This window comes from Zootoca vivipara, chromosome 16, assembly GCF_965207765.1.
Source record: "Zootoca vivipara chromosome 16, rZooViv2.hap1.1, whole genome shotgun sequence".
NCBI lineage: Eukaryota > Metazoa > Chordata > Lepidosauria > Squamata > Lacertidae > Zootoca > Zootoca vivipara.
This window is the reverse complement of record NC_142599.1, coordinates 22,405,118-22,421,324: the sequence shown is the minus strand read 5'-3', so window position 1 is coordinate 22,421,324 and position 16,207 is coordinate 22,405,118. Positions and strand designations below refer to the sequence as shown.

At 44.2% G+C, this 16,207-nt stretch overlaps 1 protein-coding gene across 1 annotated transcript in view; it reads left to right on the top strand.

Annotated features, from left to right (window-relative positions):
• Positions 1-15,924, top strand: part of MED13L (mediator complex subunit 13L) — a 169,656-nt gene extending 153,732 nt beyond the window's left edge. Inside the window, exons 27-31 of the mRNA XM_035098346.3 lie at positions 36-212; positions 2,928-3,082; positions 10,875-11,036; positions 12,137-12,249; positions 14,201-15,924. Of these exons, the coding sequence (XP_034954237.3) occupies positions 36-212; positions 2,928-3,082; positions 10,875-11,036; positions 12,137-12,249; positions 14,201-14,333 (740 nt within the window). The 3' untranslated portion in view covers positions 14,334-15,924. The remainder of the gene's footprint in view (positions 1-35; positions 213-2,927; positions 3,083-10,874; positions 11,037-12,136; positions 12,250-14,200) is intronic.
• Positions 15,925-16,207: the final 283 nt, after the last annotated feature.

Here is a 16,207-nt window from a genome sequence, read left to right as displayed (position 1 = left end):
GAGGCCTGACAGATCTACTCTGCTTCTCTTGACAGATGCTGTCACAATGGGGTCTGTGTTTGGCCGCAGCACTGCTCTTAATTTGCAGTCGTCCCAGCTGAATACGCCGCAGGATGCCTCTTGTACACACATCTTGGTGTTTCCGACCTCTGCAACCATCCAAGTCGCTCCAGCAAACTATCCAAATGAGGATGGATTCAGCCCCAATAATGGTAAGTCAGCTTCAGTGCAGTGTGTAGGAAATTGCCCTATAACGTTGATCAAAATATTTCTGCTCTAACAGTCATTGGCAAGTGCTGCTGCTTTTATATCAGAAGTATGAAGACAAACAATGGGAGCTTCTTGTTCATTGAGAAAAAATGTTCCTTTTCTTTCTGTTCAGCTGACTACTTGGCCACGTGCTCTTGTTTAGGAAGCCAAATTGGCCAATATCTGCAGGCCGCACATAGTGAAAAGAAGCCAAGCTTCTTTATTTAATAGCTTTGGCTAATTGCAAAGACTCTATGTGGTATAGTTTGGCTTTGCTGTGGCTAGTGAGGATTTTGTAAGGGCTGGTTGTTTTCTTACCCTGAAAACATATGCGGCAAATATTTTTTTGTGGATTTATGATTTGCCCTGTTGTTCTGTAATTGGCATCAAGCTGATCAATCTGCATGCTCGCACTGCACCCGATTCGTAGGTTTCTAGAGGGCCTGCAATCATGTGGCAGAGAAGCGATATTCTGGAGAGGCAAATAATGCAAGGCCAGCAGAGATACATGGATAAACTACACAGAACCCAGGAACTCATTTCCCAAAATGGTTCAGCCTTTTGCAGAAGCTTGGCTGTTTGTACTATTCCTATACATATCTCTTAAAATGAAATGGGGAGAAGGAGAACAAAGAACACCACCTTGAGATCCTTGGAAGATAAAGGATGTTCTATAAATGAAATAAATAAATATGATTTGAATTATTAAGGCTATATTTGTAAAAGCTGCTTCTGAGTAGAAGAGTGATTTATTATTATTATTATTATTATTATTATTATTATTATTATTATTACTTTAAAAAATCAGTTTATATCCTGCCCTTCCTCCTCTTGAAGAAATCCATGGTGGCAAACACATAATCAGTAAAACAACTCTTCAGCAATTTTCTGTAGGAAAATTAGGAGAATGTTAATACTTTTCATCTAGAGAGAGAAGAGCCCTAAAAATGGATGCAAGTTGCAGGGGACCCCTCAGTGATTGGGTTTTGTTTCTTTAAATGCAAATGTCTGGCTTTGATCTGCTGCTGGAATTTAGTGGGCCTCACGGGGGACACCTACCCTCCAGTGCCACTATCCTTTTATGCCCCCCCCAAATTCCGCCTGAGCACAGGGCTTCCAAATATTTAACCTGCATTAACCTAGCCTTTGGGGTTTTGTGTGCTAATTGGACCCATGTCTAAAGGCTAGCATTTTCCAAAATGGTGTCAAGATTTAATTTTCTCAACTCCTTGTTCTATGTTTAATAATTAAAGCCTCTGAAGCCATTAACCCTCTTGTTTGTGCCTCGGAGGCTGTCGAGAGCATGGCAATGGCTTTTTGGTTTGTAGCGCACACGTTTGTAGGAAGCGAGCTTAATAAGCCAGGTTAAAAATCACTTCTGGCTGCTGTCTTTGGAAGAGGAGGAGGAAAAGGAAAAGTGATAGATTTGTGAGAAGGAAAAGAAATGCTTCAGAAAAGGTGTGGATGAAGAGAGTAGCCAAAAGGCTCCTGCCCACCCCCCATCCCTTGGTCTTTCTCTCTCTGCTGCAAATCAACATCATATAACTTCATTTTATACTAGAACTTAAGTCAAAAGTGGTGTGTTTTTTTTACACACACAACCAGCCAACCCAATGCCCTTGGAAAGGGCAAAACCATTCACCAAACATTTAGATCTCCTTCGCAAACAAGAGATCTGTGTTTGAAAATATTTTTGGAATCGTTACTGAGCAAGAATTTACTGCCACTAACTTCACTTTCAGCAGGGACTTCCTGGAGAGTACATTAAGAAATGGAACAACCTGAATTTTCATGTTTGGTGCATAAAAAGCACATGAGGCGATGGGGGAAAAAACAGACTTAGGGGTTGGTGAGGGAGGGGAAGTTACATTGCACAAGTGGAAGTTCTTTCTTGGACAGGACGACTCCCTTGGATCCAACCCTTTCTCAGCCTAATCTGCCTTGCAGGCCTGTTTTTAGAATGAAGTGAGGCGTCATCATATACTGTATTGAGCTCCTTTACTGTGTGATATAAACATGGTAAAGAAATAAATATTATTTAATTTGGCCTATCCACGTGAGAGAAATTATGCTCTCCTGTATTGAGAGCGACGGTAGGGGAGAGGGAGACAGTTCTCAGCCCTGGTCCCTTGACATGAAAGGTTGCAAGGCTTTAAGCCACTGATGAGCAGCTGCCCAATTAGCACGTGCCCTCTTGAAAACTGAGTCTTGGCTACTCTCCTGATGGAAGGGACACCTGTCCAAAGGCAAATGTTCTGAACAACAACCACAAGCAACACGTCGGCTAATAAGATACTGACAATATTTTTATGACATCACACTGTTTCAAAATTCATAAACAGATGACATATATTATGTGCATGGAGTCACAAATTAATACAAATCAAATGTTCCATAAACAGAAACGGTAGGAGTGGTAAGTCACTTTCAATGATCACTCAAATGGTCACTAAAATTTGTGACTCCATGCGCATATTATAGGTCTTCTGTTTATGAATTGTGAAACAGTATAAAAACATTGTTGTTTAGAGTGTTCTGTTTTGCAACAGAGGGGATTTTCAAAGGCAAATGTTGGCAGTTGCCATTCCTCTGTGCAAGTGCTGCCGTGTCCCAAGTCATTCTGTATCCCACAAGGCAACATGACTAATCTCTTCTTTCACTCTTCCTTCCTCTTTGAGATGACATGTTTGTCCTTCCATTCCCGGATGACATGGATAACGACATTGGGATTCTAATGACTGGGAATCTCCACTCGTCTCCCAACTCCTCCCCGGTCCCTTCCCCTGGCTCTCCTTCTGGGATTGGAATAGGACCATCCTTCCAGCATAGCCGGGTAAGTTCCTTTCGATTTCCGCACTGTACTCACTCAGTAGGTAGGTAGTGCTCCAAATCTGTTATTGCTTTGGGCTCATGTTCCCCCCTCCCTTTCAGTTCAGTCACAAAGTGCTTGCTTTAGAGCAGGGGTGGGGAACTTTCTGGGGTCCACATGCAAGGACTGGACTCCACCTTTGTCCAGTAAGGCTACCTTCCAGCCATGCAAAAATTTAAGGGCTCCTGCACTCATTCACCTGCCTGTCCAAACAGTCTATCCAGCCTCCACCCATACAAGCAAGAGACATCATTGCCGGTCAAGGATACATCCCAGCCAGGCAAAAGCACTCAAGGGGGAGCATGAAGCACAGCCCGTGATGGGTATCGCCTCAGTAGAGTCCTGAGGGCCAGATAAAGAGGCCTTGGAGGCCACATTCAGACGTTTCTCGGGGTCCTGCTTTAGAGTTGCTAGGATTTCTCAGGGGGAGAATGTTGTGCCATGTTGCAAGAAGCAAGCATGACAATCGAATACAGTTGGTTCTTTTGCAAACCGTGCTGAGGTGCCCTTGGCTTCAAGGAATCACATTTAAGGATTCAGTTTTGGAAACGGGCTAGATTTTAAGTTTCCACAGAAGGGTTTCTGCAAGAAGAGAGGCTTCTCCCCCCCCCACCCCCTCCTTTCCTGCTAGCGATAAAACCACCCACCGGAACGCACACTCTCCAGGTGCTGGGATTTTTATGCAGATTTTGTTTTCTTAGCCCAGGGTTGTTGTAGTTCAGCAGTTAGTTCTCCTTAAAGTGGCTTTTAAGAAGCTGGCTCCAGCATCAAGGCTTATTTAAAATGTAAATTAATTTTGTTAATTTCAGAAAGGAAGGTTCTAACTCTGGAAAGCTTAGCGTATAGTTGAAGTGCTTAGCAAAATTCCTCCCACTTGCAGCTTCTGTGGCACGAGGCACTTCACGGGGGTTATTATGTATGCCTATCATCCTTTGCTTGGAATGTTCCTGCAACCTGCAGGCTGTACATTTTTAAGGAGATGTTGGTGGCAGCAGCAGCAGCGGCAGGACTTGTAAAGTGTTTTCTCTTCAAAAGAGAACATTTTCCTTCATCTTCACTCTCAATAAATGAAGGATAATGGGGACAATAAAGTCAATAGAAAGGTTCTGATGCTGCTTTCCTGATTAATAGCACATCTGTGAGTTTCACAGCTCCACTAAGGCAAACATCTGTTTTCTTCTTCTTCTCACTCAAAGTAAAATGGCTTCGTTTTTACATCCCAGGGGTTACACATTTACTCCAGTGGCAGGTGCGGAAGTGATGAGATCTCCAGTGGCCACTAAAGGCAGCTACTGTGTAGATTTCCTTTGGGGCGGCAGATGCAAATCTCCCAGAGTCCTGTTGTTTACTAAATATGGCGCTGAATGATAGAAATAGGCCGCTTGCCTAGTTTTTATATTGTATTTGTGTGTGCCCCCCCCCCAAAAAAAACCACTGTGACATTTTCAAGTTCCTGCTCTCCAGGTTAACCTAAATATATTGCAACATGCACACCTGTCTATAGGGTACTTTTTGGTTCTTAAAAGCAGAGATGCCTTTGTTACCTAACTATCGGGACTCTCTCCAACTCCCTCTTCCCAACCCACACCCTTCACAATCCTCCTTGGGTGTTTTTGCCTGGCTTGAACTTTGATAATGCCTCTTGCTTCCCTGGATAGAGGATAGAAAGGGATGCCCAAGTGCTCGTAAAACTAGCCTATGGTACAAAGGTCAAATTGCATCCCCCCTCTGCCCTGACTAGCTCTGGCATGCGGCCCCCAGAAAGTTCCCCAGAAGAGAAGGTAGCCCTCTGTATGAAAGAGGGTCCTCACTCCTGCTTGAAAGTGTAGCCTTGCTATCCGTTCTGTACCTCACCACCTCTGAACCCTTGCAACCTTCCCATTCTGCACCCAACCCCTGCAGTCTTCAAGCAAACAGGTTGTTCAGTAAATTCTACCAAGTAGCCATTTTTGGAGATTGTTCGCAACACGGCGTGACGATCCTGCACAGCCTCAGATTTCTCCCATAATGAGATGAGCGATCAGGGAGTTTGGTAACCCAGCGAGGCCCCTTGTAGGCAAATGCCTTTTGGAGCAACTAGCTTAACCATTAACACGAGCCTGGTAATTGAGGTGTAATTTTTGCTCGTACAAAAGCAGCAGCGTGTGATCATTTCCCCCCCAGGTCAAGGGAGGGCACCCTTTCGTCCGTGGACCTTGTAATTAATTGCTGAGGTTTGCAAGCGACCGCTGCTTCCATGTCCTGCTGTTGAATTATCAGCCAGGGGAACTCTGAGGCATTCTGGATGGACAAACTGGCCACGTTGAGGGCCAGCTTGATGAATAAAGGAATTTCAACTTTAGCAGGGACCTGTAAGTGGGTCCTTTTGAGGATGTTGTGGTGGTCAAGCTGTCTCTCAAATCACCTGCAGTTACTGTAAAAATGTACCACAACTTTATTGTTTTCTGGGGGAGGGATGGGGTACGTATTTGTATTTTATAACTGAAAACATTATAAAACATTACAAATTTAAAATCTTGAACAGTTCCATGGAGTTTGGAGCCAAACCTGTTTTTAAGGCAATATAGGTTTTTCACTCTTGATGATTGTCTAAGAAGGCCATCTGTTATGACTAAGAGCTGGGCTGTGTTTTGTTTTGTTTTGCTTTGCTTTGCTTTGCTTTGTGTGCTTGTTGTTGTTTGTTGTTTAGTCGTTTAGTCGTGTCCGACTCTTCGTGACCCCATGGACCATAGCACGCCAGGCACTCCTGTCTTGCACTGCCTCCCACAGTTTGGTCAAACTCATGTTCGTAGCTTCGAGAACACTGTCCAACCATCTTGTCCTCTGTCGTCCCCTTCTCCTTGTGCCCTCCATCTTTCCCAGCATCAAGGTCTTTTCCAAGGATTCTTCTCTTCTCATGAGGTGGCCAAAGTATTGGAGCCTCAGCTTCACGATCTGTCCTTCCAGGGAGCACTCAGGGCTGATTTCCTTAAGAATGGATAGGTTTGATCTTCTAGCAGTCCATGGGACTCTCAAGAGTCTCCTCCAGCACCATAATTCAAAAGCATCAATTCTTCGGCGATCAGCCTTCTTTATGGTCCAGCTCTCACTTCCATATATCACTACTGGGAAAACCATAGCTTTAACTATACGGACCTTTGTCGGCAAGGTGATGTCTCTGCTTTTTAAGATGCTGTCTAGGTTTGTCATTGCTTTTCTCCCAAGAAGCAGGCGTCTTTTAATTTCGTGACTGCTGTCACCATCTGCAGTGATCAAGGAGCCCAAGAAAGTAAAATCTCTCACTGCCTCCATTTCTTCCCCTTCTATTTGCCAGGAGGTGATGGGACCAGTGGCCATGATCTTGGTTTTTTTGATGTTGAGCTTCAGACCATATTTTGCGCTCTCCTCTTTCACCCTCATTAAAAGGTTCTTTAATTCCTCCTCACTTTCTGCCATCAAGGTTGTGTCATCTGCATATCTGAGGTTGTTGATATTTCTTCCGGCAATCTTAATTCCGGCTTGGGATTCATCTAGTCCAGCCTTTCGCATGATGAATTCTGCATATAAGTTAAATAAGCAGGGAGACAATATACAACCTTGTCGTACTCCTTTCCCAATTTTGAACCAATCAGTTGTTCCATATCCAGTTCTAACTGTAGCTTCTTGTCCCACATAAGAGATTTCTCAGGAGACAGATGAGGTGATCAGGCACTCCCATTTCTTTAAGAACTTGCCATAGTTTGCTGTGGTCGACACAGTCAAAGGCTTTTGCATAGTCAATGAAGCAGAAGTAGACGTTTTTCTGGAACTCTCTAGCTTTCTCCATAATCCAGCGCATGTTTGCTATTTGGTCTCTGGTTCCTCTGCCCTTTCGAAATCCAGCTTGCACTTCTGGGAGTTCTCGATCCACATACTGCCTAAGCCTGCCTTGTAGAATTTTAAGCATAACCTTGCTAGCGTGTGAAATGAGCGCAATTGTGCGGTAGTTGGAGCATTCTTTGGCACTGCCCTTCTTTGGAATTGGGATGTAGACTGATCTTCTCCAATCCTCTGGCCATTGCTGAGTTTTCCAAACTTGCTGGCATATTGGGTGTAGCACCTTAACAGCATCATCTTTTAAGATTTTAAATAGTTCAGCTGGAATATCATCACTTCCACTGGCCTTGTTATTAGCAGTGCTTTCTAAGGCCCATTTGACTTCACTCTCCAAGATGTCTGGCTCAAGGTCAGCAACCACACTACCTGGGGTGTACGAGACCTCCATATCTTTCTGGTATAATTCCTCTGTGTATTCTTGCCACCTCTTCTTGATGTCTTCTGCTTCTGTTAGGTCCTTACCACTTTTGTCCTTGATTATGGTAATCTTTGTACGAAATGCTCCTTTCATATCTCCAATTTTCTTGAACAGATCTCTGGTTTTCCCCATTCTATTGTTTTCCTCTATTTCTTTGCATTGCTCATTTAAGAAGACCCTCTTGTCTCTCCTTGCTGTTTTTTGGAAATCTGCATTCAGTTTCCTGTATCTTTCCCTATCTCCCTTGCATTTTGCTTGCCTCCTCTCCTCCGCTATTTGTAAGGCCTCGTTGGATAGCCATTTTGCTTTCTTGCATTTCCTTTTCCTTGGGATGGTTTTCGTTGCTGCCTCCTGTATAATGTTACGAGCCTCCATCCATAGTTCTTCAGGCACTCTGTCCACCAAATCTAAATCCTTAAACCTGTTCCTCACTTCCACTGTGTATTCATAAGGGATTTGATCCAGATTGTATCTTACTGGCCCAGTGGTTTTTCCTACTTTCTTCAGTTTAAGCTGGAATTTTGCTATAAGAAGCTGATGATCTGAGTTACAGTCAGCTCCAGGTCTTGTTTTTGCTGACTGTATAGAGCTTCTCCATCTTTGGCTGCAGAGAATATAATCAATCTGATTTCGATGCTGCCCATTTGGTGATATCCATGTGTAGAGTCTTCTCTTGTGTTGTTGGAAGAGAGTGTTTGTGATGACCAGCTTGTTCTCTTGACAGAACTCTATTAGCCTTTGCCCTGCTTCATTTTGAACTCCCAGGCCAAACTTGCCAGTTGTTCCTTTTATCTCTTGATTCCCTACTTTAGCATTCCAATCCCCTGTAATGAGAAGAACATCCTTCTTTGGTGTCATTTCTAGAAGGTGTTGTAGGTCTTCATAGAATTGGTCAATTTCACTTTCTTCAGCACCGGTAGTTGGTGCATAAACTTGGATTACTGTGATGTTAAAAGGTCTGCCTTGGATTCGTATCGAGATCATTCTGTCATTTTTGAGATTGCATCCCATTACAGCTTTTGCCACTCTTTTGTTGACTATGAGGGCCACTCCATTTCTACTATGGGATTCTTGCCCACAGTAGTAGATATGATAGTCACCCGAACTGAATTCGCCCATTCCCTTCCATTTTAGTTCACTGATGCCCAGGATGTCGATATTTATTCTTGTCATCTCATTTTTGACCACATCCAGCTTACCTCCACTCATGGTTCTTACATTCCAGGTTCCTATGCAATATTTTTCTTTACAGCATCGGACTTTCCTTTCGCTTCCAGGCATATCCGCAACTGAGCGTCCTTTCGGCTTTGGCCCAGCCGCTTCATCAGCTCTGAATCTACTTGTACTTGTCCTCCGCTCTTCCTCAGTAGCATGTTGGACGCCTTCCGACCTGAGGGGCTCATCTTCCAGCGTCATAACTTTTATATGCCTGTTGTCTTTGTCCATGGAGTTTTCTTGGCAGGGATACTGGAGTGGCTTGCCAGTTCCTTCTCCAGGTGGATCACGTTTAGTCAAAACTCTCCACTATGACCTGTCCATCTTGGGTGGCCCTGCATGGCATAGCTCATAGCTTCTCTGAGTTATTCAAGCCCCTTCGCCACGACAAGGCATTGATCCATGAAGGGGATCAATACCAAGCAAATAGGCCTGGAAAATATTTAGTGGAGGAATGCCCCCCCTCCCCGTTTCCACTAACCAAATCTCCTGTGTTACCCTACCCTATTACCAAATTGCAGCCTCTCTTTTTATCCATGAAAGGATGGATTTGTAGCTCTTTGAAAAGAAAGATAAGGCAAGATCACCTTTCCATCTCAGCCATATGCCTTCCTCTCCTTCCATAATCTTGGTTGGTCTTCCTTTTGTCCTTGTAAGTTAAATTGCCAGAAGTTGCTTGCCATCTAGTCAGAGATTCCCAAACCATGGTCTATAAGCCTCATCCATGTGGTCTACGATATGTCTGCAAGCGTACATTAAAAAACTATATAGCAGGCACGTCCAACTTCCAAGAGATTGCGATCTACTCTCACTATTTAAAAAATGGGCAATGGTCTATCCATTGGATTGACCACAGTTGAGCTTTTTGGGGGGAGGTTCAGCCAAAATGGTTGACATCCCTGTCGTATAGCATCTAGCACAGCACCTTACAATTGCTACAATTGGCAGAAAAATCATCAAGTGTTCTGCCAAGACCCTAAGCAATTTCAGGTGGTCTCTGGGAAAGAAAGTTTGAGAATGACTGCACTATACCATTGAAATGTAAGCTAAGACAATCATGCATCACGCCACAGTTTGATCTAAGTGCCTTGAATGACCAGAATGAATGCACAAATTCTGCCATCAATACACTGTGTGATATGCAATACATATACAGTGGTACCTCGACTTACGAATTTTTCGACTTACGAATGTGGCAAATGGCCGCACGCTTACGAATTTCTCGACATCCGAATGGAAACCATGGCGGTTTTAGATAGGGTTTTTTCGACTTCCGAATTTTTAGATGGGGTTGCTTCGACTTGCGAATTTTTCCATTTCCAATGCATTCCTATGGGAAATGGCTTTTCCAATGGCGCTTTTCGACTTACGAATTTTTCGACCTACGAAGGTGCCTTCGGAACGGATTAAATTCGTAAGTCAAGGCACCACTGTAGCAGCATATTCCACATGATACTGGAAGTAACCCATATGAACAGTGTGACTTGTAGACCAGTTTTGCATTGAAGGTTGATTGATTTGAGGGAAGTTCTTAGCTCTTGCATCCCGTCCATATTTCAACCCAACTGATCAACACAAATGTTGATCTGAAATTGTCATGCTCAGAGAGCAAAGAGAAGCCCAGTGGAATACAAATGTATGTTGAAACAAGACATAACATTTGCGTGGTATTCTAGGGTTTGGCAAATTGCCTTCCTTGAAAAGATCTCATAAACTAAAAATATCTGAAGGGGCAGAGCTCGAATTACTGTTACTTGGCTGTACAGCATGATTTTGTTTCTTATACGAATATTGGGGCATATGGTCTATTCATGTCACCAATATATGCAAATATCTGGCTCATCTAAGACTTCATAGAACCTTTATTCTCAGTAGTGATGGAACTCACAGGTGGAAAATAATTTTATTTATACATATCCTTGCCATTTATGAGTCAATACTTTATTATTATACTTTATTATTGGACCTGCACTGCAGTGTCCTTCCAGCCTGCGCCACCTTATTGTTTACATTTTTGATTCTTTGTTTTCTCTCTGTTTCTTATGCTGGCCCTTCTTAACCGGATCAGTAAAATATTAAATGAGACAAGGTACAACATTTGTATGATTTGAGGGGAGGACAAGACTGGCAGTCAAATTTGCCACCTTCCTTTAATAAGCCTCCTGTAGGGTGCTACCAACCGAAGCTGAGTACCCCATTGTCTTCTCCATGTGTCGTTCATGCCTAATTTTGCATTTCCTCCCCCTATCCCCCTTCTCGTCTATCCAGAGCCAAGGAGAACGTCTCCTCTCCCGGGAGGCACCTGAAGAATTGAAGCAGCAGCCTCTTGCTCTGGGATACTTCGTCTCTACTGCCAAAGCTGAGAACCTCCCTCAATGGTTCTGGTCATCCTGTCCGCAGGCCCAGAATCAGTGTCCCCTCTTTTTGAAGGTTAGTTGGACATTTTTAAAAAGAATGCCATTGCTTCTGGTGGCATCTGTAACCTGAGTAGAGCTCTTTTACTATTGGTCGTAGATCAAGTTCTTAGACCCACCTTAGTAAGCGTCTTGTATGCTCCCTTTGCTATAGAGAAAATGCCTTCAGGGAAATGTTGTGTTGCCGTCTACAGCACAGCCACATCCATCCTATCTCAGCCAGCACTTCTTGCTCTTTTGTAAGAATGTACCTCAAGCAGACAGAAGAAGGGCAGGAAATTGTAACTGGGTTTCATGCTGCACTTCAGATCCCCGGCTCAATCCCTAGCATCCCCAATTACAGGCACTGAGAGGGGAGCCTCGTTCTGAGACTTCATCCGAGTTTCATGGCTAGGCATGGATTCAAATGCCTGTCTCCCTGGTCCAAGCCCTCTAGGATGGCCAGAAACCTCATTTTAATGTTCACAGACCCTCTTCCCATCTCTCCTACAATGGCCACCCCGGACCAGATTCATGAATGCTCTTCATAATTCAGCGTGGTGCTGTTGTTAAAACTGGGACCGAAGCTCTCAAGGGTTCCTCTTGCCTTCCTGTGAGGTGCTTGGCCAGGGTGCGGTGGGAGGACACTTACCTAGATCAGCTGCAAACTAAGCACCTCACAGAAATGCATGTGGGCTTGCCGAACATGGCGATAGCAGCAGTTCCTGCTTTTGTGAGCAAAAACCGATTCTGATGAGATGTGGTTGGGCAGCAAGGGCCAAAATTGCTTTGTTAGGGGTTCCTCAGGCCATCCCTCCCCCCCCTTCATATTTGCAGAAGTTCTGTAGCTCCACCCTGCCCATAAGCAGCAAGAACCAGTCTTGATCTGTGGCTGAAGGAAATGTCTTTGGCTGGGATTTGTCATAGGCATCTTTTGGGCACGTTTTGAGAAGGTTGTGGTTCAAGGGGCATCTTTTGGAGGAGAGAGCAGAACCACTCTGTAGATTACAACCCTGCTAGCCCAAGCCCTTTGGTCACCTTAGAGTAGCTGCTCCCTCGTCGCCAGGTGGTGGTTATGAACCTGGAAGGAAACTGCAGCAGCCCTGTGTGGTGACACCTGTCTTTCCCCCCAAACAGGCATCGTTGCATCACCACATCTCTGTCGCGCATGCGGATGAACTCCTCTCTGCACGGAACTCCCAGAGGGTTCCCCACCCATTGGACTCCAAAACCACGTCTGATGTTCTGAGGTAACTGAGTTTTGTGTTTCCACCCCCCTGCCTTTTCAAGTCCCGGGAATAAGTGCTGGCCTTTGACCAGCCCTTTGATCTTTGCTCATCCGTTTTGAAAGATGTCTGTTGGCTCATTCTGCAGACCTTTATGAGAGGGGCATGTGCAAACAGCCCTCCTTTCCGTTGGCCGATCGTTGCAGGACAATGGTGGCTGGTGCCCAATGGGACTAGTGGGACGGAAAGCAGGGAGACCAACAGTGGGCAGAACCAATGAAAAGCAGAGCATATTCTGCCCCATCCTCATCCCTGCTGCGTCCTACAAGGGCCCTGCTAAGGTGGCGCAACCTGACAGGCCCACCTCTAGACTGGCTGTAAGGAAGAAGGCAGATAGCTGGAGAGCCAGCAAAGGGCAGATTTAGCTTTGCGGGGCAACACCCCATTCGCCAGCCAGCTTCCACTGTTGCAGGAATTTCCAGCCTAGCTGCCAAGAGGTTGAGCCAGAGAGCGGTGAGGAATCATCACTGGCATTTGACAACATCCTAGATAGGAAAAGTTTGAAATTTTGAAGATCTCAGAGACAAGAGCATTTAATTATTTTAAAGCTAGTGTCTAGTATATTATTTGGGAAGGTACTCACAATCTCCTTTTAGAGTCTTGCCATATACACAGTTGTGTCCTGGAGAAAGAAGCTGCATTTTGCCCTGCCCTGTATCTTTAGGCAGGGCTGTGCTTCTCAATATTCCACCTTCATCTTTCAAAAGTGGAACAGCAAGCTGATCTCAAAATATGGAGCAGTAGGGAAAGAGAAACCTCCTTCCTTACAGACCTCTCCCGGGTGTTACGATCAGCAGGCAGGGTGCCCTTGGTAGTTCCACCTCCCTCCAGCGTCTGGGGAGGGTGCCTCGGGAGAAAACATTCTCTGTGGGAGCCCCTAGGCTGCAGAATTCCCTCTCCACAGAGGTGTGCCTGGCACCTTCACAATACAGCTCTTGTCAAATGCAGAAGACATACTTACCCTCCTGCGATGTACATATATTTTTTTCAGTTCAGTTCTCAAACCTTTATTGGCATATATACAATATTCCAATAAGGTTCAGTACAATAAAATCACTCAGCAAAATCTGCATCTAACACTTAAGTTAATGTTGTATAACATTCACAAATCCTCGTTGCATGTTGCAGAAACCTGGCTACTATCTCCATCTTACCACCTAACAACAACAACAACAACAACATTAGTTATACCCCCTCCATCTGACATTGTTGCCCCAGCCACTCTGGGAGGCTTCCAACATACATAATAAAACATTACAAATTAAAAACTTTCCTAGACAGGGCTGCCTTCAGATGTCTTCTAAAAGTTAAATTGTTGTTCATTTCCTTGACATTTGATGGGAGGGTGTTCCACAGGGTGGGTGCCACTACCCAGAAGGCCCTCTGCCTGCTGCACCTTATTTCTGTGTATTAAAGAGTTTTTAATACTGTGTTTTGATTGTCATAACCTGCCCTGGGACCTGCTGGTGAAGCGCAGATAATTGATATACCAGTAAATAATAATACAGTGGACGCTTGGGTTGCGAACATGATCCGTGCGGGAGGCACGTTTGCAACCCACAGTGCCACGTCTGCGCACGCTCGGGTCGCAATTCGACACCTCTGCACATGCACAAAGTGCTATTTAGTGGTTCTGCGCATGCGCGAGCGCTGAAACCCAGAAGTAACCCGTTCTGGTACTTCCGGGTTTGGCACGGTGCGCAACCCGAAAATGCACAACCTGAAGCATCTGTAAGCATCTAAAAGTCTGATAGTTGTTTATTTCCTTGACACCTGATGGGAGAGTGTTCCACAGTAAGGGTGCCACTACTGAGAAGGCCCTAAAGTAGAAGCCATTGGAAGTGCAGGTTGTGGCACAGAAAGAGCCCTTTGTCCTGACCATCAGCCCCTTTCTTTCCCTTCTCCTCTCCTGCAGGTTTGTGCTGGAGCAGTACAATGCACTGTCGTGGCTCACTTGCAACCCTGCAACTCAGGACCGCAGCTCCTGCCTTCCTGTCCACTTTGTGGTGCTCACACAGCTATACAATGCCATCATGAACATCCTCTAATCACCCGGAAGCGCCTGGATGACCTTCCCCTTCAACCTGAGAAAGATGGGCCATGGCTCACGAGGGTCGGAGGAGCCCTTCTCCTCATCGGACCCCAGCCTCTGGGGGCCCAAGCAGCGCCTTGTTTCCTCCAGGAATAATAACAGGAGGCTTCTCCAGTGTTTGTGGTGGGACACATCAGGACTTCTGCCAAGCATACCAGACAGTGAGATGTATCGCAACCTCAAGGGCAGTGTTAACGCAGTGGCGGGATGTTAATGGAACAACGGACCACAGAAGACAGTGTCCTTCCGTTTTGTTAATTTTTTATTTTGTGTGTGTGGTTATTTTCTGTTTCGTTGTGCACGGATCTCTTTGCCTAAGAGACAAAGTGCCCTCCTTTCCGAGCGAAATGTTGTCGTGACCAGTTTGGGTGGCCCAAAACTCTTTTAACATTGTTCCTTGAAAAACCGCCGGATGAACGTGGCTGCAAAGAAGAACCAGTTCTCGTAGTCTTTTCAAAAGAAAAAAAAGTGGGATTTCTGTCTACCTGCAATTCCTGTCTGAGTGGATTGGGTTGAATGCATGCATTTGTTACCTGTCCATGTAGATGCGAACGGTCTTGGAGATGCTCTCTTCGAGTTTTGTTTGTTTTTTAATTTATTAACGGGGGCTGTTAAATTATAGAGGACCAGGTACAGTAGTTGATCCAGCTCAGCTCTGCCAAGAAGTATTTATCGACATACCTCGCATTCTTCTGACTGAGAAATGGGGTAAAAACCATGGAGGAAATCCAAAAAAACCAAGTTAGGAAGAGCATTTGAGGAAGAACTTTAGGAGTCACTATTTTTATTATTATTATTATTACAATCTTTGGTGGACTTTTTTTGGTTAAGGAACTCTAGCGAGGTTTAAATAAAGTCAGACAAACAATAATGCATTTGCAGGACAACAGACCAGTGGGAGGCAATAAAACACTTTAGCGTCGAGGCAAATTGAAGGGAGAAATACTGATTAAGAGAGGAGTCTGATAGATTTGGAAATTATTCCCAAAGCTCAAGTCATCTATAAACTGGGAGAGACTCATCTGTCATATATTCGTGTGTGTTATGTATGTTGTGTGATATATGTGTGCGCACACACACACACACACACATAGACACACACTATACATAGATTGTTTACACTCTTATCAGTTTCAAATCTGGTGTATTTGTCTATAGGAAGAAAATTATTATTTCAAAGAAATAATTTTTAAAAGTTGTATCATTAAATTAGTACTTGAAAATGAAGACCACTGAGGTTGGGGGGGGGGGAATGAATCGGTTTAGTTAAAATGTTTGCCATTTTAAAAGAAAAGTTTAAAGCAAATCATATTATTTTTATGACTCCTTAATTCTAGGATTTGAGAAGTCTATGCTGTTAAAAGATCCCATTTTTAATGTTTCTCTTTGCACTGTGGGCAGGCCTGGGCTGCTTTATAGAAGAGGAATCAAGTATTGTGGGGACTGTGGTCCAGGCTGCTGACCATCGTCCTTGGAGAGAATACCATTTTTGAAGTTCTTCCAAAAGTCTGTCTTGTTCTGGTTAAAAAGAAAAGAAGAAGAAGAAGAAAATAATAATAATAATAATAATAATAATAATTAATTAAAATTTCTATGACTTTAAATAATATTTTTCTTGAAATGATGGTGTAAGGTTTAAAAACAAAATTTATTATTAAAAAATAATAATAATCCCATGCGTGATGGGGGAAAGGGATCGGTCAGAGGAAGACCCTGTAAATGGATTGCTATTATTCTCTGCTCTAGGGGCAGGGCAGGGGGGACCTTTGCAATGTACAGGAGGGGGGAAATCAGATATATCAAAACCATTTGTATCTAATGTATACAGTG